This window comes from Oncorhynchus mykiss, unplaced genomic scaffold (assembly GCF_013265735.2).
Source record: "Oncorhynchus mykiss isolate Arlee unplaced genomic scaffold, USDA_OmykA_1.1 un_scaffold_87, whole genome shotgun sequence".
Classification (NCBI taxonomy): domain Eukaryota; kingdom Metazoa; phylum Chordata; class Actinopteri; order Salmoniformes; family Salmonidae; genus Oncorhynchus; species Oncorhynchus mykiss.
This window is the reverse complement of record NW_023493659.1, coordinates 1,901,833-1,928,212: the sequence shown is the minus strand read 5'-3', so window position 1 is coordinate 1,928,212 and position 26,380 is coordinate 1,901,833. Positions and strand designations below refer to the sequence as shown.

Genomic DNA, 26,380 nt, shown 5'->3' with positions numbered 1-26,380 from the left:
TGTACTATATGGGTTAGTACTGTAATATATAGGTTAGTACTGTACTATATAGGTTAGTACTGTACTATATAGGTTAGTACTGTACTATATGTGTTAGTACTGTACTATATAGGTTAGTACTGTAATATATAGGTTAGTACTGTACTATATAGGTTAGTACTGTACTATATAGGTTAGTACTGTAATATATGGGTTAGTACTGTACTATATGGGTTAGTACTGTACTATATAGGTTAGTACTGTAATATATAGGTTAGTACTGTACTATATAGGTTAGTACTGTAATATATAGGTTAGTACTGTACTATATAGGTTAGTACTGTAATATATGGGTTAGTACTGTACTATATAGGTTAGTACTGTAATATATAGGTTAGTACTGTACTATATAGGTTAGTACTGTACTATATACAGGGAATTCAGAAAGGATACAGACCCCTTCCCCTTTTCCATTTTTAGTTACTTTACAGCCTAATTCTAACATGGATTAAATTACTTGTTTTATCAGCAATCTACACACAATACCACATAATGACAAAACAAAACAGGATTTAAGAAGAACAGTATTGAAATTAGGAATTAGGACCAACCATCAACCCCCAGTAGAGGGGCTCAGTGAATGTACAATAAAATAAGGTGGTATTGGTCAGGTACACACATATTATTAGATGTTGTCCCAGGTTCAGCTAAATGCTTCTGTTCCCAGACCTAACAGTGATACCTAACAATACAAAACAATACACACAAATCCCACAAATTAAAAAGAAAGGAATTAAGAAATATAGTCCGAAATATAAATATACAGTCCCATTCGGGAAGTATTCAGACCCCTTGACTCATTCCACATTTTAAGACCTTTCAGCAATATTCTAAAATGGATTTTCTTCATCATCAATCTACACATAATACCCCATAATGACATCACAATACCTCATAATGACATCACAATACCCCATAATGACATCACAATACCCCATAATGACATCACAAAACCCCATAATGACATCACGAAACCCCATAATGACATCACAATACCCCATAATGACATCATAATACCGCATAATGACATCACAATAACCCAGAATGACATCACAATAACCCAGAATGACATCACAATAACCCATAATGACAAAGTGAAAACAGGTTGTTAGAAATAACAGAAAACCTCATTTACTTAAGTATTCAGACCCTTTGCTATGAGACTCGAAATTGAGCTCAGGTGCATCCTGTTTCCATTGATCATCCTTGAGATGTTTCTACAACTTGGAGTCCACCTGTAGAAAATTTGATTGGACATGACTTGGAAAGGCGCACACCTGTCTATATTAGGTCCCACAGTTGACAGTACATGTCAGAGCAAAAACCAAGCCATGAGGTTGAAGGAATTGTCCGTAGAGCTGAGAGACAGGATTGTGTTGAAGCACAGATCTGGGGAAGGGTAGCAAATCATTTCTGCAGCATTGAAGGTCCCCAAGAACACAGTGGCATCCATCATTATTCAATGGAAGAAGTGGAACTGAGCCAAACTGAGCAATCGGGGGAGAAAGGCCTTGGTCAGGAAGGTGAAGTTCAGTCAACGTGGAACATTTAGAGAACTTCTAAAGTTTCTTCAAGTACAGTCACAAAAACCATCAAGCGCTACGATGAAACTGGCTCTCATGAGGACCGCCACAGGAAGGGAAGACCCAGAGTTACCTCTGCTGCAGAGGATAAGATCATTAGAGTTACCAGCCTCACATGGTTCAAGTAACAGACACATCTCAACATCAACTGTTCAGACGAGATTGCATGAATCAAACCTTCATAGTCGAATTGCTGCAAAGAAACCACTACTGAAGGACACCAATGAGAAGAAGAGACTTGCTTGGGCCAAGAAACATGAGCAGTGGACATTAGACCGGTGGAAATCTGTCCTTTGGTCTGATGAGTCCAAATGTGTTTTTTTTTGTTGTTCAATCCACCATGTCTTTGTGAGACGCAGATAAGGTGAACAGCTGATATCCGCAGGTGTGGTTCCAACCGTGAAGCATGGAGGAGGAGGTGTTATGATGTGGGGGTGCTTTGCTGGTGACACTGCCTGTGATTTATTTAGAATTCAAGGAGTGATACGCCATCCCATCTGGTTTGCACTTTGGGCTTTTTGGTTTGACCTTTGGGCTTTTTAACCAAGAAGCCAATGGGCTTTTTGACCAAGAAGGAGAGTGATGGAGTGCTGCATCAGATGACCTGGCCTCAACAATTACCAGAGCTCACCCCAATTTAAATGAGTTTGACTGCAAAGTGAAGGAAAAGCAGCCAACAAGTGCTCAGCATTTGTGGAAACTTCTTCAAGACTGTTGGAAAAGCATTCCAGGTGAAGCTGGTTGAGAGAATGCCAAGAGTGTGCAAAGCTGTCATCAAGGTAAAGGGTGGCTATTTGAAGTATCTAAAATATTCTTTAATAATGCCACTTTAATAATGATGTTTACATATCTTGCATTACTCATCTCATATGTGTATATTGTCTTCTATACCATCTATTGCATCTTACCCACACCGCTCGGTCATCGCTCATCCATATATTTATATGTACATATTCTCATTCACCCCTTTAGATGTGTATTAGGTAGTTGTTGTGGAATTGTTAGATTACTTGTTAGATATTACTCTGTCGAAACTAGAAGCACAAGCATTTCTCTACACTCAGCATTAACACCTGCTAACCATGTGACCAATAACATCTGCTAACCATGTGACCAATAACATCTGCTAACCATGTGACATATAACATCTGCTAACCATGTGACCAATAACATCTGCTAACCATGTGACCATGTGACCAATAACATCTGCTGACCATGTGACCAATAACATCTGATAACCATGTGACCAATAACATCTGCTAACCATGTGACCAATAACATCTGCTAACCATGTGACCAATAACATCTGCTAACCATGTGACCAATAACATCTGCTAACCATGTGACCAATAACATCTGCTAACCATGTGACCAATAACATCTGCTAACCATGTGACCAATAACATCTGCTAACCATGTGACCAATAACATCTGCTAACCATGTGACCAATAACATCGGCTAACCATGTGACCAATAACATCTGCTAACCATGTGACCAATAACATATGATTTGAAATATGTGTTATTTCATAGTTTTGATTAAAAATATATTTTGATTTGGTTACTACATGATGCCATATGTGTTATTTCATAGTTTTGACGTCTTCACTATTATTCTACAATGTAGAAATAAAGAAAAACCCTTGAATGAGTAGTTGTCCAAACCGTTGACTGGTACTGTATATATACTGACACACACACACACACACACACACACACACACAGATCATTACATCATGACTGCCGTATCATTCCGTAGTCAATTACAACACGAACCAGAGTTATCTTTTACCTGTGTGTAGTTTTAATGACTCAGCATAGAGAGGAAGCCATTTTTGTTCCTTAGAACTACAAACATGGAGGAGATATGATAGAACAGAACTACAAACATGGAGGAGAGAGGTCTAGACAGATCCTACAGAGGGACAGAATCACCAGGAGCTTGGCACATACAATACATGAGACGACTCTTTACACACACACACACACACACACACACACACACACACACACACACACACACCTGACCAGTTTCCTCTTTTGTCTTATTTAACAATACATCTTTCAAGTTCTGCAAACTCATTGTCAAATCAAATTATTCAAAACAAACAAACAAATAACAACTAATGTTAGAGAGACTCAAGAACGTACATTTGGTTCTAAGGCAATATAAGTGCTGTCAAAACCCAACGTTGTCAGGACGTTTTCAGAAGAACGTTGTCAGAACGTTGTCAGAAAGACATTGTCTCTCAGTTTGTATAAAGTTTGTCTGAACGTTGTCAGAATGTTTTCTAAACAGAACATTGTCAGGACTTTGTCAAACCTCAAAAATGGTCAGAACTTTGTCAGCACCGTAAGTTGTCTGGCCGTTGTCTGAACGTCGTCTCTCGGTTTGTATGAGATTTGTCTGAAACGTTGTCTGAACATTGTCTGAACAGGAAGTTGTCAGAAAGTTATCAGGATGTTGTCTCTCAGTTTGTATAATGTTGCCTCAGCGTTACCTCATGCTTCTCTCAGTCAGTCAGTCAGTCCATCAGTGAATCAGTTAGCCAGTCAGTCAATCAGTCAACCAGCCAATCAGACAGTCAGTCAGCCAGTCAATCAGTCAACCAGCCAATCAGACAGTCAGTCAATCCATCAGTGAATCAGTCAGCCAATCAGTCAGTCAGCCAGTCCATCAGTGAATCAGTCAGCCAATCAGTCAGTCAGCCAGTCCATCAGTGAATCAGTTAGCCAGTCAGTCAGTCAGCCTGCCAAACAGCCAGTAAATCAGTCAACCAGCCAATCAGACAGTCAGTCAGCCAGTCAATCAGTCAACCAGCCAATCAGACAGTCAGTCAGTTAGCCAGTAAAATAGTCAGCCAGTCACTCAGTCAAATAGTCAGTGACTCATTCAGCCAAACAGCCAGTCAGTTAGTTAGTCACTCCAGTTACAGTATTAAATCCAGTTCCTGTTCACACTCCAGTTTCAGTATTTAATCCAGTTTGAGTATTTAATCCAGTTTCAGTATTTAATCCAGTTTCAGTATTTAATCCAGTTTCAGAATTTAATCCAGTTTCAGTATTTAATCCAGTTTCAGTATTTAATCCAGTTTCAGAATTTAATCCAGTTTCAGTATTTAATCCAGTTTCAGAATTTAATCCAGTTTCAGTATTTAATCCAGTTTCAGAATTTAATCCAGTTTCAGTATTTAATCCAGTTTCAGTATTTAATCCAGTTTCAGTATTTAATCCAGTTTCAGAATTTAATCCAGTTTCAGTATTTAATCCAGTTTCAGTATTTAATCCAGTTTCAGTATTTAATCCAGTTCCCGTTGCAGTTCCATTAATCCTGTTACAGTGTGAAGCTGTGATCCAGTCTCTCTTCACATGTAGTCCTCAGAGTTCTAGAAGCTCCCCTGTTAAGAGACGGACTGATCAGTCCTCCCCCTCTCTCCTCTGGTTCTCACCCACACTCACTCCTCTCCTCAAAACAGTGTGTGTGTGTGTGTGTGTGTGTTTGGCGCCTGTCAGTCAGAGGAGAAAAGGGGCCTGTGGTTGTCTTGTCGGCACAGTGAGGCTAGGGGTCGTGGTGTTGTGACATCACTTCCTGGTGTGAAGGTTCTGCTGGAACTGGGTGCTGGTGTAGCGGATGTGGAACCCCTTCTTACTGATGGTGTCGTCGCTATGGAAACGGATCAACACCGCGTCACCCGCAGAGTAGATCTCCTCTCTGGGCTAGGGAGGGAGGGCGAGAGATGAGAGAGAGACAGAGACAGAGAGACAGAGAGAGAGACAGAGATAGAGACAGAGAGAGCGAGATAGCGGGATCAGAGAGAGAGAAAGAGAGAGAGATGAGAGAGATATAGAGGGATCAGAGAGAGAGAGAGGGATGACAGAGAGAGGTATGATGGAGAGAGAAAGACAGAGGGGGATCAGAGAGAGAGAGGTAATGTAGAGGTGAGAAGATGGAGGATAGAGATAATAACAGTAGATGAAAACATACAGTACAGTTGGACTTTTCTTAAAGAATTCACTATTTCTTCTAAAATAAATAAAAAACATTATCCACACATTGTTGGATTTTCAACATTGCAACAAACACTGCTACCCGGAGCTAGTTCTTGGTCAAGATAACTGACAACAAATACTGGTAACCAGGGCTAGTTCTTGGTGACATAGGTTATGTATGTGATTAAATAGCATTCAATGACACCTACCCCACCTACCCCCCCCCCCCCCCCCCCCCTCCCATCCTTACCACAGAACCACAGAACCGTCCCAGTCTGTGTGAGTTAGAGTCATTATGTATGTGATACCCATCCTGACCCCAGAACCACAGAACCGTCCCAGTCTGTGTGAGTTAGAGTCATTATGTATGTGATACCCATCCTTACCCCAGAACCACAGAACCGTCCCAGTCTGTGTGAGTTAGAGTCATAACCATCGTACAGCTCTATGTAGTCATAACCACAGTCCGCCTCCTCCTCCACCTCGAAGGTCGTAAAGGTCAACTCTATTCCGTAACCCTCCTCTGACGTCACCAACCACTCACAGTCCGTATGGCCTGGAGAGAAGATGAGAGCAGAGAGGAGATGAGTGTACAGTAGAGTAGAGTAGAGTAAAATAGAGTAGAGTAGAACAGAGTAGAGTAAAATAGAGTAGAGTAAAATAGAGTAGAGTAGAAGAAAATAGAGTAGAACAGAGGAGAGTAAAATAGAGTAGAGTAGAGTAGAATAGAATAAAATAGAATAGTGTAGAATAGAGTATAATAGAGTAGAGTAAAATAGAGTAGAACAGAGGAGAGTAAAATAGAGTAGAGTAGAGTAGAATAGAATAAAATAGAATAGTGTAGAATAGAGTATAATAGAGTAAAGTAAAATAGAGTAGAGTAGCTTAAAATAGAGTACAGTAGAGTAGAGTAAAATAGAGTAGAACAGAGGAGAGTAAAATAGAGTAGAGTAGAGTAAAATAGAGTAGGACAGAGGAGTAAAATAGAGGAGAACAGAGAGTAAAATAGAGTAGAGTAGAATATAACAAAATAGAATAGAGTAGAGTAGAGTCAAATAGAGTAGAACAGAGGAGAGTAAAATAGAGTAGAGTAGTGTAGAGTAGAATAAAATAGAATAGAGTAGAATAGAGTGTAGTAAAATAGAGTAGAATAGAGTAGAGTAGAGTAGAATAGAGTACAGTAGAATAGAGGAGAGTAAAATAAAGTAGAGCAGAGTATAATAAAATAGAGTAGAGTAGAGTAGAATAATAGAGTAGAACAGAGGAGAGTAAAATATAGTAGAGTAAAGTAAAATAGAGTAGAACAGAGGAGAGTAAAATAGAGTAGAGTAGAGTAGAGTAAAATAGAGTATAACAGAGGAGAGTAAAATAGAGTAGAACAGAGGAGAGTAAAATAGAGGAGAGTAGAGTAGAATAAAATAGAATAGAGTAGAGTAGAATAGAGTCGAGAAGATAAAATAGAGTATAACAGAGGAGAGTAAAATAGAGTAGAACAGAGGAGAGTAAAATAGAGTAGAGTAGAGTAGAATAAAATAGAATAGAGTAGAGTAGAGTAGAATAGAGTCGAGAAGATAAAATAGAGTAGAACAGAGGAGAGTAAAATAGAGTAGAGTAGAGTAAAATAGAGTAGAACAGAGGAGAGTAAAATAGAGTAGAGTAGAGTAGAATAGAATAAAATAGAATAGAGTAGAATAGAGTAGAGTAAAATAGAGTAGAATATAGAAGAGTAAAATAGAGTAGAGTAGAATAGAATAAAATAGAATAGAGTAGAATAGAGTAGAGTAAAATAGAGAAGAGTAGAGTAGAATAAAAAAAATAGAATAGAGTAGAGTAGAACAGAGGAGAGTAAAATAGAGTAGAGTAGAGTAGAATAGAATAAAATAGAATAGAGTAGAGTAAAATAGAGTAGAATATAGGAGAGTAAAATAGAGTAGAGTAGAGTAGAATAAAATAGAGTAGAGTAGAGTAGAATAGAATAGAACAGAATAGAGTAGAACAGAGGAGAGTAAAATAGAGTAGAGTAGAGTAAAATAGAGTAGAACAGAGGAGAGTAAAATAGAGTAGAGTAAAATAGAGTAGAGTAGAGTAAAATAGAGTAGAGCAGGTTAAAATAGAGTAGAACAGAGGAGAGTAAAATAGAGTAGAGTAAAATAGAGTAGAGTAGAGTAGAATAGAATAGAGTAGAATAGAGGAGAGTAAAATAGAGTAGAGGAGAGTAAAATAGAGTAGAATAGAGGAGAGTAAAATAGAGTAGAGTAGAGTAGAATATAATAAAATATAATAGAGTAGAGTAGATAAAATAGAGTAGAGTAGAGTAGAATAGAATAAAATAGAATAGAGTAGAGTAAAATAGAGTAGAATATAGGAGAGTAAAATAGAGTAGAGTAGAGTAGAATAAAATAGAGTAGAGTAGAGTAGAATAGAATAGAACAGAATAGAGTAGAACAGAGGAGAGTAAAATAGAGTAGAGTAGAGTAAAATAGAGTAGAACAGAGGAGAGTAAAATAGAGTAGAGTAAAATAGAGTAGAGTAGAGTAAAATAGAGTAGAGCAGGTTAAAATAGAGTAGAACAGAGGAGAGTAAAATAGAGTAGAGTAAAATAGAGTAGAGTAGAGTAGAATAGAATAGAGTAGAATAGAGGAGAGTAAAATAGAGTAGAGTAGAGTAGAATATAATAAAATATAATAGAGTAGAGTAGATAAAATAGAGTAGAACAGAGGATAGTAAAATAGAGTAGAGTAGAATATAATAGAGTAGAATATAGTAGAATAGAGTAGAACAGAGTAGAGTAAAATAGAGTAGAACAGAGTAGAGTAAAATAGAGTAGAACAGAGGAGAGTAAAATAGAGTAGAGTAAAGCAGAATAGAGTAGAATAGAAAAGATTAGGGTAGATTAGAGAATAATAAAATAGAGTAAAATAGATTAGAACAGAGTATAATAGAGTCAAATATAATATAATAGAGTAGAATAGAATATAATAGAGTAGAATAGAGTATAATATAGTTGAATAAAATTGAGTAGAATAGAATAGAGTAGGGTAAAGCAGAATATAGTAGAATAGAGTATAATAGAATAGAGTAGAATGGAGTAGGATATAGTGAAATAGAATAGGGTAGAATAGAGTAGAATATAGTAGAATAAAGTAGAGTAGAGTAGAATAGGGTAGGGTAAAGCAGAATAGAGTAAAATAGAATAAAATAGAATAGAGTAGAATATAGTAAAATAGAGTAGAGCAGAGCAGAGAATAATATAATAGAATATAGTAGAATAGAATAGAGTAGAGCAGAGCAGAGAATAATATAATAGAATATAGTAGAATAGAATAGAGTAGAATTGAATAGAGTAGAATAGAAAAGAGTAGAGTAAAACAGATTAGAGTGGAGTAGAGAAGAATATAGTAGAATAGAGTAGAATAGAATAGAGTTGAATAGAGTAGAGTAGAGTAAAATAGAGTAGAGTAGAGTAGAGTAGAATAGAGTAGAGTAGAATAGAGTTGAATAGAGTAGAGTAGAGTAAAACAGAGTAGAGTAGAATAGAATAGAGTAGAATAGAATAGAGTAGAGTAGAGTAGAATGGAATAGAATAGAGTAGAATAGAGTAAAGTAGAGTAAAATAGAAAAGAGACAAACAGAAAACAATAGAAATTAAATTAATAGAAAAACCATCATCCTGACAAGTGTAAATATTCCTTTGGATTGACAGCTGTGACATCATACAAACCATAAAATTACAACCACAACAGTTTAAACAGCTTGTAGTCGTCCTACAGAGGGTGTGTGTGTGTGTGTGTGTGTGTGTGTGTGTGTGTGTGTGTGTGTGTGTGTGTGTGTGTGTGTGTGTGTGTGTGTGTGTGTGTGTGTGTGTGTGTGTGTGTGTGTGTATACCGGGGTAGTTGTTATCTCCAAACTGGGAGTGTGAGTAGAGGTTCTTCTGACGAGTCTCTGCCTTCAACCTCCCTCCACACTCTAGAAGAGGAGAGAGACAGACAGGTACATTTAGAGAGTGAAACTAACCTCCCTCCACACTCTAGAAGAGGAGAGAGACAGACAGGGACATTAACACTTTGGTTCAGGCTAAATAAACAAATATAGACCAAGATAAAGATAACTATTTTTTGTTGTTGTTGCATGTTCTGGTATTCACCACTAGAGGGGGGCAGTGGACTGCTTTACCTTCACTGGACACTGGCAGGTAGAACTTACTGTCTAGTTACAATATGATCATCACTGGACACTGGCAGGTAGAACTTACTGTCTAGATACTACAATATGATGATCATTGGACACTGGCGGGTAGAACTTACTGTCTAGATACTACAATATGATCATCATTGGACACTGGCAGGTAGAACTTACTGTCTAGTTACTACAATATGATCATCACTGGACACTGGCAGGTAGAACTTACTGTCTAGATACAATATGATCATCACTGGACACTGGCAGGTAGAACTTACTGTCTAGTTACTACAATATGATCATCACTGGACACTGGCAGGTAGAACTTACTGTCTAGATACTACAATATGATCATCATTGGACACTGGCAGGTAGAACTTACTGTCTAGATACTACCATATGATCATCACTGGACACTGACAGGTAGAACTTACTGTCTAGATACAATATGATCATCACTGGACACTGGCAGGTAGAACTTACTGTCTAGATACAATATGATCATCACTGGACACTGACAGGTAGAACTTACTGTCTAGATACAATATGATCATCACTGGACACTGGCAGGTAGAACTTACTGTCTAGATACTACAACATGATCATCACTGGACACTGACAGGTAGAACTTACTGTCTAGATACTACAATATGATCATCACTGGACACTGGCAGGTAGAACTTACTGTCTAGTTACAACATGATCATCACTGGACACTGACAGGTAGAACTTACTGTCTAGATACTACAATATGATCATCACTGGACACTGACAGGTAGAACTTACTGTCTAGATACAATATGATCATCACTGGACACTGGCAGGTAGAACTTACTGTCTTATTACAATATGATCATCACTGGACACTGACAGGTAGAACTTACTGTCTAGTTACAATATGATCATCACTGGACACTGGCGGGTAGAACTTACTGTCTAGATACTACAATATGATCATCACTGGACACTGACAGGTAGAACTTACTGTCTAGTTACAATATGATCATCACTGGACACTGGCAGGTAGAACTTACTGTCTAGATACTACAATATGATCATCATTGGACACTGGCAGGTAGAACTTACTGTCTAGATACTACAATATGATCATCACTGGACACTGACAGGTAGAACTTACTGTCTAGATACAATATGATCATCACTGGACACTGGCAGGTAGAACTTACTGTCTAGATACAATATGATCATCACTGGACACTGACAGGTAGAACTTACTGTCTAGATACAATATGATCATCACTGGACACTGGCAGGTAGAACTTACTGTCTAGATACTACAACATGATCATCACTGGACACTGACAGGTAGAACTTACTGTCTAGATACTACAATATGATCATCACTGGACACTGGCAGGTAGAACTTACTGTCTAGTTACAATATGATCATCACTGGACACTGGCAGGTAGAACTTACTGTCTAGTTACAATATGATCATCACTGGACACTGGCAGGTAGAACTTACTGTCTAGATACAATATGATCATCACTGGACACTGGCAGGTAGAACTTACTGTCTTATTACAATATGATCATCACTGGACACTGACAGGTAGAACTTACTGTCTAGTTACAATATGATCATCACTGGACACTGGCGGGTAGAACTTACTGTCTAGATACTACAATATGATCATCACTGGACACTGACAGGTAGAACTTACTGTCTAGTTACAATATGATCATCACTGGACACTGGCAGGTAGAACTTACTGTCTAGTTACACCAATATGATCATCACTGGACACTGACAGGTAGAACTTACTGTCTAGATACTACAATATGATCATCACTGGACACTGACAGGTAGAACTTACTGTCTATTTACAATATGATCATCACTGGACACTGACAGGTAGAACTTACTGTCTAGTTACAATATGATCATCACTGGACACTGACAGGTAGAACTTACTGTCTAGTTACAATATGATCATCACTGGACACTGACAGGTAGAACTTACTGTCTAGTTACATCAAAGGGTGGTTTATCAAAGTAGAACAATAAACACACATTTGCACACACACAGAGAGATCAAGAGAGAGAGAGAGAGAGAGAGAGAGAGAGAGAGAGAGAGAGATCAAGAGAGAGAGAGAGAGAGAGAGAGAGAGAGAGAGAGAGGTTGAGACAGAGAGAGAGATTGAAACAGAGAGAGAGATCAAGAGAGAGAGAGAGAGAGAGAGAGAGAGAGACAGAGAGAGAGAGAGACAGAGAGGGAGAGAGAGAGAGAGAGAGAGAGAGAGAGAGCGAGAGAGAGAGAGAGATTGAGACAGAGAGATTGAAACAGAGAGAGAGATCAAGAGAGAGAGAGAGAGAAAGAGAGACAGAGAGAGAGAGAGAGAGAGACAGAGAGAGAGAGAGACAGAGAGAGAGAGAGAGAGAGAGAGAGAGAGAGAGAGAGAGCGAGAGAGAGAGAGAGATTGAGACAGAGAGATTGAAACAGAGAGAGAGATCAAGAGAGAGAGAGAGAGAAAGAGAGACAGAGAGAGAGAGAGAGAGAGAGAGAGAGAGAGAGAGAGAGAGAGACCCCATCCAGTCCATACCAGTGGAGTGTGTGGCCTGGAATCCTTTCCTCTGAACCGAGGCGTCAGAGATGAAACGCAGGTACATCTTGTTACCCGTGGAGACCAGCGGTTCCGGAATCTTACTGCCACACAGCCGACCCAAGATGGCCGCTGAGTCACCCTCCCCGTCAAAGGCCTCCAGGTGATCATATGCACACTCCTGATGCTGCTCGATCTCAAATTCATTAAATGACTGGAGAAAGTGGGGGGAGAAAGAGGGGGAGAGAGAGAGACAGAGAGAGACAGAGACAGAGAGAGGAGGGAAGGGGAGAGACAGAGAGAAAGAGAGGGAGAGAGAGAGAGAGAGAGAGAAAGAGATAGGATGGAGGGGGAGAGAGAGAAAGGGAGAGGAGGGAGGGGGAGAGACAGATGTGTAATGTTTACTGTTAATTTGTATTGTTTATTTCACTTGTGTATATTATCTATATCACTTGCTTTGGCAATGTTAACACATGTTTCCCATGACAATAAAGCCCATTGAATTGAATTGAGAGAGAGAGACAGAGAGCGAGAGAGAGACAGAGAGAGAGTGTGTGGTCTTAAACTGAAACCTGACTAAGAGACAGATTTATTAGCATGACATCATCTGTCTGAAAACACAGACACAGACACAAAGACACACAGACACACAGACACACAGACACACAGACACACAGACAGATCTGCTTTGCTTCAAGGCCTCATTGTTCCACATGAAAACCCACACCATTCCAGCTGTAATCCAGTGGCCTGGTAAAGAATTAAACAACAGACAGACAGACGTGTTTCACCAGTCTGACTCTGTGTCCAGGTGTGTGTGTTCCTCACCAGTCTGACTCTGTGTCCAGGTGTCCTCACCAGTCTGACTCTGTGTCCAGGTGTGTGTGTTCCTCACCAGTCTGACTCTGTGTCCAGGTGTGTGTGTTCCTCACCAGTCTGACTCTGTGTCCAGGTGTGTGTGTTCCTCACCAGTCTGACTCTGTGTCCAGGTGTGTGTGTTCCTCACCAGTCTGACTCTGTGTCCAGGTGTGTGTGTTCCTCACCAGTCTGACTCTGTGTCCAGGTGTGTGTGTTCCTCACCAGTCTGACTCTGTGTCCAGGTGTGTGTGTTCCTCACCAGTCTGACTCTGTGTCCAGGTGTGTGTGTTCCTCACCAGTCTGACTCTGTGTCCAGGTGTGTGTGTTCCTCACCAGTCTGACTCTGTGTCCAGGTGTGTGTGTTCCTCACCAGTCTGACTCTGTGTCCAGGTGTAGTGGTGATGTCCCAGGTACATTCCTTCCTACTGGGATATTTATCAGGCCAGTTGGGGCTGTTCATGGTCCCGCTGGGGCTGTGGACCTTATGCTTACACTCAGCTACACACACACACACACACACACACACACACACACACAGGCACACGTACACATGTGCAGCCAACCAGGCACACACAAACGCGTAAGCACACACACACAGACAGGAAGCAGGGGGTCAGGGCCGGAGAGGAAGAGGAAATGAAGCAGCAGGAAGGAGAAGGAGGAGAGACGGAGGAGAGACGGAGGAGAGACGGAGGAGGAGAGACAGAGGAGAGAGGGAGGAGACACGGAGGAGAGACGGAGGAGAGAGGGAGGAGAGACAGAGGAGAGAGGGAGGAGAGAGGGAGGAGAGAGGGAGGAGAGACGGAGGAGAGAGGGAGGAGAGATGGAGGAGAGAGGGAGGAGAGAGGGAGGAGAGAGTGAGGAGAGAGTGAGGAGAGAGGGAGGAGAGACGGAGGAGAGACGGAGGAGAGACGGAGGAGAGACGGAGGAGAGAGGGAGGAGAGACGGAGGAGAGACGGAGGAGAGAGGGAGGAGAGAGGGAGGAGAGACGGAGGAGAGACGGAGGAGAGAGGGAGGAGAGAGGGAGGAGAGACGGAGGAGAGAGGGAGGAGAGACGGAGGAGAGACGGAGGAGAGAGGGAGGAGAGACGGAGGAGAGAGGGAGGAGAGAGTGAGGAGAGAGGGAGGAGAGACGGAGGAGAGACGGAGGAGAGACGGAGGAGAGAGGGAGGAGAGACGGAGGAGAGAGGGAGGAGAGACGGAGGAGAGACGGATGAGAGAGGGAGGAGAGAGGGAGGAGAGACGGAGGAGAGACGGAGGAGAGAGGGAGGAGAGACGGAGGAGAGACGGAGGAGAGAGGGAGGAGAGACGGAGGAGAGACGGAGGAGAAGGAAAGAGAGGACAGATTGTTCCTTCATTATTCAACAGCAAACAATCACAGTCTCAATGTCTCCTTTCAGACAGCATTTAGGTTTTCACATGGTAGTGGGTCAGTGTGAGGGAGGGAGGGTGTGTCTGGTGGCCCCAAGGCTTCAAAGTGTGTGTGTGTGAGTGTTTTTGTGTGTGTGTGTGTGTGTGTGTGTGTGTGTTTGACAAAGTTGATCCAGTAACCTCAAGAGAAGCACATCTATATTCCCAATTCACACACACACAAACACACAGACACACACACAAACACACAGACACACACACACAAACACACAGACACACACACACAAAAACACTCACACACACACACTTTGAAGCCTTGGGGCCACCAGATGTTGAAACCAGAGTCTGTTTATGAAAAACAGAGGGACTGAGCTGTGTGTGTGTGTGTGTGTGTGTGTGTGTGTGTGTGTGTGTGTGTGTGTGTGACCTACCTTCTTTACAGTCATGTTTGTTCTCATGTAGTATGAATCCGTGTCGACACTGGCATACGTACGATCCCACTGTGTTTATACAGTCATGTTGGCAGCCGCCATTATCCTTACTGCATTCATCCTTATCTGGAGAGGGAGAGAGGGAGGGAGGGAGGGAGGGAGGGAGGGACAGGTAGGGAGGGAGGGACAGCGAGGGAGAGAGAGAGAGAGAGAGAGAGAGAGAGAGAGGGAGGGAGGGAGGGAGGGAGGGAGGGGAGAGGGAGGGAGGGAGGAGAGAGGGAGGAGAGACGGCGGAGAGAGGGAGAGAGAGAGAGAGAGAGAGAGAGAGAGAGAGAGGGAGGGAGGGAGATGATGGTTGCTAGATCAGAAGATAGACTTCACCTCCTAGAAACAAAATCTGTTTTTACTGAAACTCTAAATCCTCCTCATCCCCCGTGTGTGTTGTGGTATTACAGTGCTATCCTGATACTGCAATGTGTGTGTGTGGTGTGGTCTTACGGTGCTATCCTGATACTACAGTGTGTGTGTTGTGGTATTCAACTGACTGGCTTTCTACAGGTCACACAGACACTCTCTTAACGCAGACAGACACACAGACACACAGACTGACACACAGACACAGGGGTTAGGTCTGCGTGAGGGAGAGGGGCCTCCCTCAAGCATCTGGCCAACGAACAGGTATCCCTAGGAGACTAACAGGTATCCCTAGGAGACTACCAGATATCCCTAGGAGACTAACAGGTATCCCTAGGAGACTAACAGATATCCCTAGGAGACTACCAGATATCCCTAGGAGACTAACAGGTATCCCTAGGAGACTACCAGATATCCCTAGGAGACTAACAGGTATCCCTAGGAGACTAACAGATATCCCTAGGAGACTACCAGATATCCCTAGGAGACTAACAGGTATCCCTAGGAGACTAACAGATATCCCTAGGAGACTAACAGGTATCCCTAGGAGACTAACAGATATCCCTAGGAGACTACCAGATATCCCTAGGAGACTAACAGGTATCCCTAGGAGACTACCAGATATCCCTAGGAGACTAACAGGTATCCCTAGGAGACTAACAGATATCCCTAGGAGACTACCAGATATCCCTAGGAGACTAACAGGTATCCCTAGGAGACTAACAGATATCCCTAGGAGACTAACAGATATCCCTAGGAGACTAACAGTTATCCCTAGGAGACTAACAGATATCCCTAGGAGACTAACAGGTATCCCTAGGAGACTAACAGATATCCCTAGGAGACTAACAGGTATCCCTAGGAGACTAACAGGTATCCCTAGGAGACTAACAGATATCCCTAGGAGACTAACAGGTATCCCTAGGAGACTAACAGGTATCCCTAGGAGACTAACAGATATCCCTAGGAGACTGACAGATATCCCTAGGAGACTAACAGATATCCCTAGGAGACTAACAGATATCCCTAGGAGACTAACAGGTATCCCTAGGAGACTAACAGATATCCCTAGGAGACTAACAGATATCCCTAGGAGACTAACAGATATCCCTAGGAGACTAACAGATATCTCTAGGAGACTAACAGTTATCCATAGGAGACTGACAGATATCCCTAGGAGACTAACAGTTATCCCTAGGAGACTAACAGGTATCCCTAGGAGACTAACAGATATCCCTAGGAGACTAACAGTTATCCCTAGGAGACTAACAGTTATCCATAGGAGACTGACAGATATCCCTAGGAGACTAACAGTTATCCCTAGGAGACTAACAGTTATCCATAGGAGACTGACAGATATCCCTAGGAGACTAACAGTTATCCCTAGGAGACTGACAGATATCCCTAGGAGACTGACAGATATCCCTAGGAGACTAACAGTTATCCCTAGGAGACTGACAGATATCCCTAGGAGACTGACAGATATCCCTAGGAGACAAACAGATATCCCTAGGAGACTGACAGATATCCCTAGGAGACTAACAGGTATCCCTAGGAGACTAACAGATATCCCTAGGAGACTACCAGATATCCCTAGGAGACTAACAGGTATCCCTAGGAGACTACCAGATATCCCTAGGAGACTAACAGGTATCCCTAGGAGACTAACAGATATCCCTAGGAGACTACCAGATATCCCTAGGAGACTAACAGGTATCCCTAGGAGACTAACAGATATCCCTAGGAGACTAACAGGTATCCCTAGGAGACTAACAGATATCCCTAGGAGACTACCAGATATCCCTAGGAGACTAACAGGTATCCCTAGGAGACTACCAGATATCCCTAGGAGACTAACAGGTATCCCTAGGAGACTAACAGATATCCCTAGGAGACTACCAGATATCCCTAGGAGACTAACAGGTATCCCTAGGAGACTAACAGATATCCCTAGGAGACTAACAGATATCCCTAGGAGACTAACAGTTATCCCTAGGAGACTAACAGATATCCCTAGGAGACTAACAGGTATCCCTAGGAGACTAACAGATATCCCTAGGAGACTAACAGGTATCCCTAGGAGACTAACAGGTATCCCTAGGAGACTAACAGATATCCCTAGGAGACTAACAGGTATCCCTAGGAGACTAACAGGTATCCCTAGGAGACTAACAGATATCCCTAGGAGACTGACAGATATCCCTAGGAGACTAACAGATATCCCTAGGAGACTAACAGATATCCCTAGGAGACTAACAGGTATCCCTAGGAGACTAACAGATATCCCTAGGAGACTAACAGATATCCCTAGGAGACTAACAGATATCCCTAGGAGACTAACAGATATCTCTAGGAGACTAACAGTTATCCATAGGAGACTGACAGATATCCCTAGGAGACTAACAGTTATCCCTAGGAGACTAACAGGTATCCCTAGGAGACTAACAGATATCCCTAGGAGACTAACAGTTATCCCTAGGAGACTAACAGTTATCCATAGGAGACTGACAGATATCCCTAGGAGACTAACAGTTATCCCTAGGAGACTAACAGTTATCCATAGGAGACTGACAGATATCCCTAGGAGACTAACAGTTATCCCTAGGAGACTGACAGATATCCCTAGGAGACTGACAGATATCCCTAGGAGACTAACAGTTATCCCTAGGAGACTGACAGATATCCCTAGGAGACTGACAGATATCCCTAGGAGACTAACAGATATCCCTAGGAGACTGACAGATATCCCTAGGAGACTAAGAGATATCCAAAGGAGACAACAGATATCCATAGGAGACTGACAGATATCCCTAGGAAATTAACAGGTATCCCTAGGAGACTAACAGTTATCCCTAGGAGACTGACAGATATCCCTAGGAGACTAACATATATCCCTAGGAGACTGACAGATATCCCTAGGAGACTAACATATATCCCTAGGAGACTAACAGATATCCCTAGGAGACTGACAGATATCCCTAGGAGACTAACAGATATCCCTAGGAGACTAGCAGATATCCATAGGAGACTAACATATATCCCTAGTTGACTAACAGATATCCCTAGGAGACTCAGATATATCCCTAGGAAATTAACAGGTATCCCTAGGAGACTAACAGTTATCCCTAGGAGACGGACAGATATCCCTAGGAGACTAACAGATATCCCTAGGAGACTAACAGGTATCCCTAGGAGACTAACAGATATCCCTAGGAGAATAACAGATATCCCTAGGAGACAAACAGATATCCTAGGAGACTCAGATATATCCCTAGTAAATTAACAGGTATCCCTAGGAGACTAACAGTTATCCCTAGGAGACAGACAGATATCCCTAGGAGAATAACAGATATCCCTAGGAGACTAACAGGTATCCCTAGGAGACTAACAGACATCCCTAGGAGACTGACAGATATCGCTAGGAGACTAACAGGTATCCCTAGGAGACTAACAGGTATCCGTAGGAGACTACCAGATATCCCTAGGAGACTAACAGATATCCCTAGGAGACTAACAGATATCCCTAGGAGAATAACAGATATCCCTAGGAGACTAACAGATATCCCTAGGAGAATAACAGATATCCCTAGGAGACTAACAGGTATCCCTAGGAGACTAACAGATATCCCTAGGAGACTAACAGATATCTCTAGGAGACTAACAGGTATCCTATATGTATGTATGTAGACTGACATAACAAGAGTGTGCAAAGCTGCTATCAAAGCCTGGCTATTTGAAGAATCTCTATGTAAATATATATATAAAATATATATATTTTATTTATATATATTTATATTTGCTTAACACTTTTTTTTGGTTACTGCATGATACCATATGTGTTATTTCATAGTATTGATGTCTTCACTATTATTCTACTGGTCTGATTCATAGTAGCAGTGTTAGTCTAGGATTAGGTATCGTATTCAGAGAGGTTAACGTTGGTCTGGACAAGCTGGTCTGGACAGGCTGGTCTGATTCAGAGAGGTTAACGATGGTCTGGACAGGCTGGTCTGATTCAGAGAGGTTAACGATGGTCTGGACAGGCTGGTCTGATTCAGAGAGGTTAACGCTGGTCTGGACAGGCTGGTCTGATTCAGAGAGGTTAACGCTGGTCTGGACAGGCTGGTCTGATTCAGAGAGGTTAAGGATGGTCTGGACAGGCTGGTCTGGACAGGCTGGTCTGATTCAGAGAGGTTAACGTTGGTCTGTACAGGCTGGTCTGATTCAGAGAGGTTAACGCTGGTCTGGACAGGCTGGTCTGATTCAGAGAGGTTAACGTTGGTCTGGACAGGCTGGTCTGGACAGGCTGGTCTGATTCAGAGAGATTAACGCTGGTCTGGACAGGCTGGTCTGATTCAGAGAGGTTAACGAGGGTCTGGACAGGCTGGTCTGATTCAGAGAGGTTAACGTTGGTCTGGACAGGCTGGTCTGATTCAGAGAGGTTAACGCTGGTCTGGACAGGCTGGTCTGATTCAGAGAGGTTAACGCTGGTCTGGACAGGCTGGTCTGATTCAGAGAGGTTAACGTTGGTCTGGACAGGCTGGTCTGCACAGGCTGGTCTGATTCAGAGAGGTTAACGATGGTCTGGACAGGCTGGTCTGATTCAGAGAGGTTAACGCTGGTCTGGACAGGCTGGTCTGATTCAGAGAGGTTAACGCTGGTCTGGACAGGCTGGTCTGATTCAGAGAGGTTAACGCTGGTCTGGACAGGCTGGTCTGATTCAGAGAGGTTAACGTTGGTCTGGACAGGCTGGTCTGATTCAGAGAGGTTAACGCTGGTCTGGAGAGGCTGGTCTGATTCAGAGAGGTTAACACTGGTCTGGACAGGCTGGTCTGATTCAGAGAGGTTAACGTTGGTCTGGACAGGCTGGTCTGATTCAGAGAGGTTAACGCTGGTCTGGACAGGCTGGTCTGATTCAGAGAGGTTAACGCTGGTCTGGACAGGCTGGTCTGGACAGGCTGGTCTGATTCAGAGAGGTTAACGATGGTCTGGACAGGCTGGTCTGGACAGGCTGGTCTGGACAGGCTGGTCTGATTCAGAGAGGTTAAGGATGGTCTGGACAGGCTGGTCTGATTCAGAGAGGTTAACGTTGGTCTGGACAGGCTGGTCTGATTCGTTGAGGTTAACAAGGGTCTGGACAGGCTGGTCTGATTCAGAGAGGTTAAGGATGGTCTGGACAGGCTGGTCTGATTCAGAGAGGTTAACGTTGGTCTGGACAGGCTGGTCTGATTCAGAGAGGTTAACGCTGGTCTGGACAGGCTGGTCTGATTCAGAGAGGTTAACGCTGGTCTGGACAGGCTGGTCTGATTCAGAGAGGTTAACGCTGGTCTGGACAGGCTGGTCTGATTCAGAGAGGTTAACGTTGGTCTGGACAGGCTGGTCTGATTCAGAGAGGTTAACGCTGGTCTGGAGAGGCTGGTCTGATTCAGAGAGGTTAACACTGGTCTGGACAGGCTGGTCTGATTCAGAGAGGTTAACGTTGGTCTGGACAGGCTGGTCTGATTCAGAGAGGTTAACGCTGGTCTGGACAGGCTGGTCTGATTCAGAGAGGTTAACGCTGGTCTGGACAGGCTGGTCTGGACAGGCTGGTCTGATTCAGAGAGGTTAACGATGGTCTGGACAGGCTGGTCTGGACAGGCTGGTCTGGACAGGCTGGTCTGATTCAGAGAGGTTAAGGATGGTCTGGACAGGCTGGTCTGATTCAGAGAGGTTAACGTTGGTCTGGACAGGCTGGTCTGATTCGTTGAGGTTAACAAGGGTCTGGACAGGCTGGTCTGATTCAGAGAGGTTAAGGATGGTCTGGACAGGCTGGTCTGATTCAGAGAGGTTAACGTTGGTCTGGACAGGCTGGTCTGATTCAGAGTAGCAGTGTTGAAATACGATTATAATTAAATGTAGTGAGGGGAAGCTGATCCGAGATCCTAAATAATCCCTCCTACTCTGGGACTCTCTGATACAGTCCCTGATCCTAGACCTGCGGTTAGAGCCAACGGAGAGGAGCGGTTGGAGAGTTAATAACGACGACACATCTCTACCAGACAGAGAGGTTGTTCTGACAGGGAACCGCACATTCCCCGGGGAAGAGAATGGATGTGACACCATCCCACACCCCTCATCCATTCCCCTCTTCATGTTAGAACCAGAACCAACCAATCAGAGAGGGTCCTGATGGTCACATGTTAGACCCGAACCAACCAATCAGAGAGTGGCCTGATGGTCACATGTTAGACCCGAAAACACGACAATCAGACGGCCTGATTGCGACGTCATGTTAGACCTGAGCCAATCAGAGGAAGGCCTGATTGTGACGTCATGACTAGGTCATGGGGTTACCTCTGACCCTGCCTGAGGTCGCCGGCGCATTGTCATTGTTACGGGGTCGAGGTCGCTTGGCGTCGTGACACGACTCAAACACAAACACGCGTTCGTGACACAACGCAGGCCTGTCTGAGGGGGGGAGAACAGGACAGAACAGAGACAGGAGTGGGTATGGGGTACACACACACACACAGAGAGAGTGAGAGAGACAGAGCGAGAGAGAGACAGAGAGAGAAAGAGACAGAGAGAGAGAGACAGAGAGAGTGAGAGAGAGAGAGAGAGAGAGAGAGAGAGACAGAGAGAGTGAGAGAGAGAAAGAGAGAGAGAGAGAGAGAGAAAGAGAGAGAGACAGAGAGAGAGAAAAAGAGAGAGAGAGAGAGAGACAGACAGAGAGAGAAAGAGACAGAGAGAGAGAGAGACAGAGAGAGAGAGAGGGAAAGAGAGAGAGACAGAGACAGAGACAGAGACAGAGAGAGACAGAGACAGAGACAGAGACAGAGAGAGATAACCCACCCCACATCCCACAATCAGAAACAGCGGTCCCTCCAGTGAGGCCTCACCAGAGAAGAAGTGAGCCTTGAAGCCCTTCTTGGACACGGTGTTGTCAGACTTGAACTCTATTCTCATGTTGTTGTACTGTGATGTGATGACCTCGGGAACCTCCGTACCGCAGTATTTTCCGTGCAGCTTACTGTCTGACGATAGGCCGCTACGCACCTCCACAAAGTCATACTTACACACCTGAAACACACACACACACAATTATATACACGGTCATTTACACACTGACCACAACAAGCATTTTACAAACCTAACACACATACACACAAACACTAAACACACGTTCCACACTCACCTCGTTGCCCTCCAGCTCGAAGGATTCAAACTGCATTGATATTCTGTACTGGGTTGGAGCAACTACCTGCCACACACAGTTCTTATTAGGGGGGTACTCCTTGGGCCAGCCGGGAGTGGAGATGGTTCCGTTTAGCTTAGACAGAAGACCTCCACATGCAGCTGGACACGGGGAGGGAGAGAAGGAGGGAGGGAGGGAGGGAGAGGGAGGGAGGGAGGGAGAGGGAGGGAGGGAGGGTGAGAGGGAAGGAGGGAGGGTGGGAGAGGGAGGGAGGGAGGGAGGGAGGGAGGGAGGGAGGGAGGGAGGGAGGGAGGGAGGGAGGGAGGGAGGGAGGGAGGGAGGGAGAGAGAGAGAGAGAAAGACAGAGAGGGGTAGAGACAGAGAGAGAGTTAGGAGAGAGAGAGAGAGAATACACACATGGAGAACACACATGTCCCCGCAAGGTTACAAGAGTATGTGTGTGTGTATGTTTGCATGCGTGCGTCTGTGTGTGCGTCTGTGTGTGAGTGTGTGTATGTTTGCATGCGTGCGTCTGTGTGTGCGTCTGTGTGTGAGTGTGTGTGTGTGTGTGTGTGTGTGTGCGTCTGTGTGTGTGTGTGTGTGTGTGTGTGTGTGTGTGTGTGTGTGTGTGTGTGTGTGTGTGTGTGTCTTTGTGTTCTAAAGCTGTTTTTTCCTGTTGATTGTCGATGTTTTTTCTAATGGACATATCCGCCACATGCACACACACACTGACACACACAAACACTGCACACACACACACACACACACACACACACACACACACACACACACACACACACACACACACACACTTACTTTGTCTGAATCTGGCTTCCCTACTAACTAAAACTACACACTGGTCCTGTCTGAATCTGGCTTCCCTACTAACTAAAACTACACACTGGTCCTGTCTGAATCTGGCTTCCCTACTAACTAAAACTACACACTGGTCCTGTCTGAATCTGGCTTCCCTACTAACTAAAACTACACACTGGTCCTGTCTGAATCTGGCTTCCCTACTAACTAAAACTACACACTGGTCCTGTCTGAATCTGGCTTCCCTACTACTAACTAAAACTACACACTGGTCCTGTCTGAATCTGGCTTCCCTACTAACTAAAACTACACAATGGTCCTGTCTGAATCTGGCTTCTCTACTACTAACTACACACTGGTCCTGTCTGAATCTGGCTTCTCTACTACTAACTACACACTGGTCCTGTCTGAATCTGTCTTTCCCTACTACATACTGTGTACTAATCATACTATTTACACTCTACACACTGCTGCCAGACAGAAGAGAAGTGTGGCCCGTGTCTGAAATCTGTCTTTCCCTACTACTTTGTAAAACGACATACTGTGTACTAATCATACTACATACTATTTAGAATGTAGTGTTTAGTATAAATATATTCAGTAAGCAGCACATCAACATCCTACCCTCATCCACACTGAGAAGGCTTCATCTAATCAGCAATTGTGTTGTTTGTTGATAGTCAGTCCTCGGATCTGATCATCAACTGATTATGAAAAGACCAGTCTCTTCCTCAATATTCAGTGAATTCTACTAGATAAAGACCAGTCTCTTCCTCAATAGAGTTCAGTGAATTCTACTAGATAAAGACCAGTCTCTTCCTCAATAGAGGAAGTGAATTCTACTAGATGAAGACCAGTCTCTTCCTCAATAGAGTTCAGTGAATTCTACTAGATAAAGACCAGTCTCTTCCTCAATAGAGGAAGTGAATTCTACTAGATAAAGACCAGTCTCTTCCTCAATATTCAGTGAATTCTACTAGATAAAGACCAGTCTCTTCCTCAATAGAGTTCAGTGAATTCTACTAGATAAAGACCAGTCTCTTCCTCAATATTCAGTGAATTCTACTAGATGAAGACCAGTCTCTTCCTCAATAGAGTTCAGTGAATTCTACTAGATAAAGACCAGTCTCTTCCTCAATAGAGTTCAGTGAATTCTACTAGATAAAGACCAGTCTCTTCCTCAATAGAGTTCAGTGAATTCTACTAGATAAAGACCAGTCTCTTCCTCAATAGAGTTCAGTGAATTCTACTAGATGAAGACCAGTCTCTTTCTCAAGTGTGTTTGGGGAACTTGTTTTTACGTTGTTTTCTGCTGCCCCTAGTGGCCGGTGTTGACAGTGTCTCCCAGGGGTAACTGAGGTCATATGGACAGGTAGGTAGAGTTATTAAATATAATAACAGAGAGAAGCAGCGGTGAGCCATTTGGAGTCTTTTGGCTTGGGGGTAGAAGCTGTTTAGGAGTCTTTTGGCTTGGGGGTAGAAGCTGTTTAGGAGTCTTTTGGCTTGGGGGTAGAAGTTGTTTAGGAGCCTTTTGGCTTGGGGGTAGAAGCTGTTTAGGAGCCTTTTGGCTTGGGGGTAGAAGCTGTTTAGGAGCCTTTTGGCTTGGGGGTAGAAGCTGTTTAGGAGCCTTTTGGCTTGGGGGTAGAAGCTGTTTAGGAGCCTTTTGGCTTGGGGGTAGAAGCTGTTTAGGAGCCTTTTGGCTTGGGGGTAGAAGCTGTTTAGGAGCATTTTGGCTTGGGGGTAGAAGCTGTTTAGGAGTCTTTTGGTTTGGGGGTAGAAGTTGTTTAGGAGTCTTTTGGCTTGGGGGTAGAAGTTGTTTAGGAGCCTTTTGGCTTGGGGGTAGAAGCTGTTTAGGAGCCTTTTGGCATGGGGGTAGAAGCTGTTTAGGAGCCTTTTGGCTTGGGGGTAGAAGCTGTTTAGGAGCCTTTTGGCTTGGGGGTAGAAGCTGTTTAGGAGTCTTTTGGATTTGGGGTAGAAGTTGTTTAGGAGTCTTTTGGTTTGGGGGTAGAAGTTGTTTAGGAGCCTTTTGGCTTGGGGGTAGAAGTTGTTTAGGAGTCTTTTGGCTTGGGGGTAGAAGTTGTTTAGGAGCCTTTTGGCTTGGGGGTAGAAGTTGTTTAGGAGCCTTTTGGCTTGGGGGTAGAAGTTGTTTAGGAGTCTTTTGGCTTGGGGGTAGAAGTTGTTTAGGAGCCTTTTGGCTTGGGGGTAGAAGTTGTTTAGGAGCCTTTTGGCTTGGGGGTAGATGCTGTTTAGGAGCCTTTTGGCTTGGGGGTAGAAGCTGTTTAGGAGTCTTTTGGCTTGGGGGTAATAGCTGTTTAGGAGTCTTTTGGCTTGGGGGTAGAAGCTGTTTAGGAGCCTTTTGGCTTGGGGGTAGAAGCTGTTTAGGAGCCTTTTGGCTTGGGGGTAGAAGCTGTTTAGGAGCCTTTTGGCTTGGGGGTAGAAGTTGTTTAGGAGCCTTTTGGCTTGGGGGTAGAAGCTGTTTAGGAGCCTTTTGGCTTGGGGGTAGAAGCTGTTTAGGAGCCTTTTGGCTTGGGGGTAGAAGCTGTTTAGGAGCATTTTGGCTTGGGGGTAGAAGTTGTTTAGGAGCCTTTTGGCTTGGGGGTAGAAGCTGTTTAGGAGCCTTTTGGCTTGGGGGTAGAAGCTGTTTAGGAGCCTTTTGGCTTGGGGGTAGAAGCTGTTTAGGAGCCTTTTGGCTTGAGGGTAGAAGCTGTTTAGGAGCCTTTTGGCTTGGGGGTAGAAGCTGTTTAGGAGTCTTTTGGCTTGGGGGTAGAAGCTGTTTAGGAGCCTTTTGGCTTGGGGGTAGAAGCTGTTTAGGAGCCTTTTGGCTTGGGGGTAGAAGCTGTTTAGGAGCCTTTTGGCTTGGGGGTAGAAGCTGTTTAGGAGCCTTTTGGCTTGGGGGTAGAAGCTGTTTAGGAGCCTTTTGGCTTGGGGGTAGAAGCTGTTTAGGAGCCTTTTGGCTTGG

At 43.7% G+C, this 26,380-nt stretch overlaps 1 protein-coding gene across 5 annotated transcripts in view; it reads right to left on the bottom strand.

Annotated features, from left to right (window-relative positions):
* Positions 1–3,404: 3,404 nt before the first annotated feature.
* The window catches only part of tll1 (tolloid-like 1), a 149,597-nt gene continuing 126,621 nt past the window's right edge, over positions 3,405–26,380 (bottom strand). For 2 of the 5 annotated variants that reach the window (XM_036971990.1, XM_036971989.1), the window contains 9 exons: positions 22,606–22,766; positions 22,310–22,490; positions 21,765–21,878; positions 15,018–15,143; positions 13,587–13,714; positions 12,359–12,572; positions 9,499–9,579; positions 6,000–6,169; positions 3,405–5,340 (listed from right to left, as the gene is read on the bottom strand). In XM_036971990.1, the coding sequence (XP_036827885.1) occupies positions 5,206–5,340; positions 6,000–6,169; positions 9,499–9,579; positions 12,359–12,572; positions 13,587–13,714; positions 15,018–15,143; positions 21,765–21,878; positions 22,310–22,490; positions 22,606–22,766 (1,310 nt within the window). In that variant the 3' untranslated portion in view covers positions 3,405–5,205. Of the gene's footprint in view, positions 5,341–5,931; positions 6,170–9,498; positions 9,580–12,358; positions 12,573–13,586; positions 13,715–15,017; positions 15,144–21,764; positions 21,879–22,309; positions 22,491–22,605; positions 22,767–26,380 lie in introns of all 5 variants that reach the window. The other 3 variants (XM_036971993.1, XM_036971992.1, XM_036971991.1) reach the window with 2 other exon arrangements.